This window comes from Palaemon carinicauda, chromosome 12 (assembly GCF_036898095.1).
Source record: "Palaemon carinicauda isolate YSFRI2023 chromosome 12, ASM3689809v2, whole genome shotgun sequence".
NCBI classification, from domain to species: Eukaryota; Metazoa; Arthropoda; class Malacostraca; order Decapoda; family Palaemonidae; genus Palaemon; species Palaemon carinicauda.
Window position 1 is genome coordinate 49,767,823 of NC_090736.1, and position 2,500 is coordinate 49,770,322.

At 37.1% G+C, this 2,500-nt stretch overlaps 1 protein-coding gene across 1 annotated transcript in view; it reads left to right on the forward strand.

Moving 5' to 3' along the window:
* The first annotated feature begins 374 nt into the window (after window positions 1-374).
* The window catches only part of LOC137650544 (uncharacterized), a 2,567-nt gene continuing 441 nt past the window's right edge, over window positions 375-2,500 (forward strand). Inside the window, exons 1-2 of the mRNA XM_068383761.1 lie at window positions 375-456; window positions 1,994-2,500. The exon at window positions 1,994-2,500 is cut by the window's right edge and continues 441 nt beyond it. Of these exons, the coding sequence (XP_068239862.1) occupies window positions 410-456; window positions 1,994-2,500 (554 nt within the window). The 5' untranslated portion in view covers window positions 375-409. The remainder of the gene's footprint in view (window positions 457-1,993) is intronic.

The following is a 2,500-nucleotide window of genomic DNA, read 5'->3' on the forward strand; positions in this document are numbered from 1 at the left end:
TCTAACCATTAGGCAGCCTACACACGGAGCGTTTTTTCGACGACCGTCTTTTACAACGATCGTCGTAAAAACTGCCACTACCTACACACGGGGCGTTGTTTTGTGGTTCAGTTCGCAGTGCAGCGACAGCAGTCGATGAAAAAAGACTGTGTTATTTGTCGCAATGGATGAGGAAATTGAGGATGTTTTGATTGCATACTCAGCATACAGAACACTCTACAAGAGAAAGAAGAGGAGAATGTGGATACACCCATTGCTAGCTGTTTAAAACCAGATATTTCCCCAATTTATTTGCTGAACTTAGAAATGATGAAAATAAGTTTTTCAACTATTTCCGAATGTCCCAAAGATTCGTTTGATGAACTGGCTGAGTCACCTACAATCATCGGTGGAAAAAGAGGACACCAATATGAGACAAGCAATAAAACCTAGTGAAAGACTGGGAATAACTTTAAGGTAAGAAAACAAAGCATGTGTTAACCATTATCTATTTACTTGAAAAACAAAATGCAATCAAAGTACGGCAATGCATAAGTTCTCTAATATTCATTTACCTAAGATAAACATTACCAAAAATACGCCGAAGCATACGTTTAACAATAGGCCTATCCATTTACTTGAAAAATAAAATGTAAGAAAATTTTACAATGTTTAGGTTCATCGAAATACTTGAACTTGAATAACAAAATGAAACAAAAACTAGAGATTCTGGTAGTGCATGACATCCATAAATTCTGAGGATTCAGAAAGAAATGAATCAACAGGTGACGCTGGTCCCGGCGCCACAGTATGAGTAGTAGCTTGCACTGTTTGTGATTGAGTAGTTTGTACAATATTGCAAGGGATCAAGTTTTGTGATGCACACATCGTAATGTGTCCTGAAGCAGTTGATTGACGACTTGCTATGTCACGTTCGCGCATTTTTCTCTCTTTGATTTTTCGAATCGAATACAGTATGTCTGATTTTACTTCAAAAATCTCTGCCTCAGTGAAATCAGTCATATTGGGGTAGAGAGACTCACAAAATTTTACAAAATCATTACTAGATTTGTTCTTTGCTGGCATCTATGAAACCTATAAGTTTATCTTCGACTAGATCTCTTTTATTTTTCTTGGGCCTAGCATTGCCTTCTTTTGGTACATAAGCTTGGATGTTGCAGGCTTCGTTAGTTGGATCTATTTCTGACCTTTCCTGGATTAAGGAGCTAGATGTTGCCCTACTTTCATAAATTTTGGATAGAAAAGATAACCTCTCTTCATATACATAAGACTTTTTGGCTTTCTTCCCTGACCCAGAGGGACACTCTTTTCTGGTCCTGGCGTATCTATCCCTGATGGATTTCCATTTAGCTTGAAGGTTTCGGCCTGAAAAGAGAAAAATAATTAGAAATTCAGTTATCAAAAGTTGAACTATGATTGATTTCATGAAAATGAACCAGTGGCGTGCAGAGAGAGAGAGAGAGGGGGGGGGGGGCGACGGCCCCGGGCATCCAGCTGAGGGGGGCATCCAATCAATGGAAAGATAAATTCAATTAATTGTGCAATTATTTTTGAAAATTCGTTAGCAAAAAAAAAAAAGTGAAATATTATGTTTATTTTGTATAATGGTTAGTCAGAGTTGTTATTTTATGTTCTAATCAGTAGACTAACTCAATTTTATGTAATCTACATGTTTCTTTTTGATAAAAAGTATGTTTTATTTATTTCAGTGTTAGAAGACCAGGGATGGTTCCATGGGGTGGGGGTCACCCCCAATGTAAATTTTGAGTTGGTCAAAAATGATGTAGGCTATATATATATATATATATATATATATATAAAGTTTCTATTTTGTTTCCATCTGTTTTGTATTATTGTCAGTAACCATTCTTATATATTTATTTTTGGAAGGGGGGGGGGGGGCATGAACTAGCCAGTTGGCCCCAGGCATGACAAGACCTCTGCACCCCACTGATATGAACCTGTTTCTTCAATGCTCATTTCTTTTTTTTAGGTACCTTGGAAGTGGATGCTCGATGGCTGATCTACACTACTCGCATAAGATTGGGTACAGCACAGTACAGAGCATTATAAAAGAAGTATGCAGTCAGATTTGGAACGTTCTTTTGAATGAATGTATGCCTAAACCATCACAAGAAAATTGGCTTCGGATTTGCACCGATTTCGAAAAAAATGCTCATTTCCCCAATTGCCTAGGGGCGGTTGATGGAAAGCATATTAGAATTATAAAGCCATCAGATTCAGGAAGTCTATATTACAACTATAAAAATTTTTTCTCATTAGTTTTGCTTGCTGTATGTGATGCAGATTATTGTTTTACTTATATTGATGTAGGATCGTACGGTAAAGAAAGTGACTCTAACATTTTCAAAAATTCTGATTTCTATCAGTTACTTGAAAGCAATAATCTCAACATTCCTGAATCTGCAACAGTAGAAGATCAGCGGGGACAAATCCCTTATGTTTTCGTTGCAGACGAAGCGTTCTCGCTATCACAGCA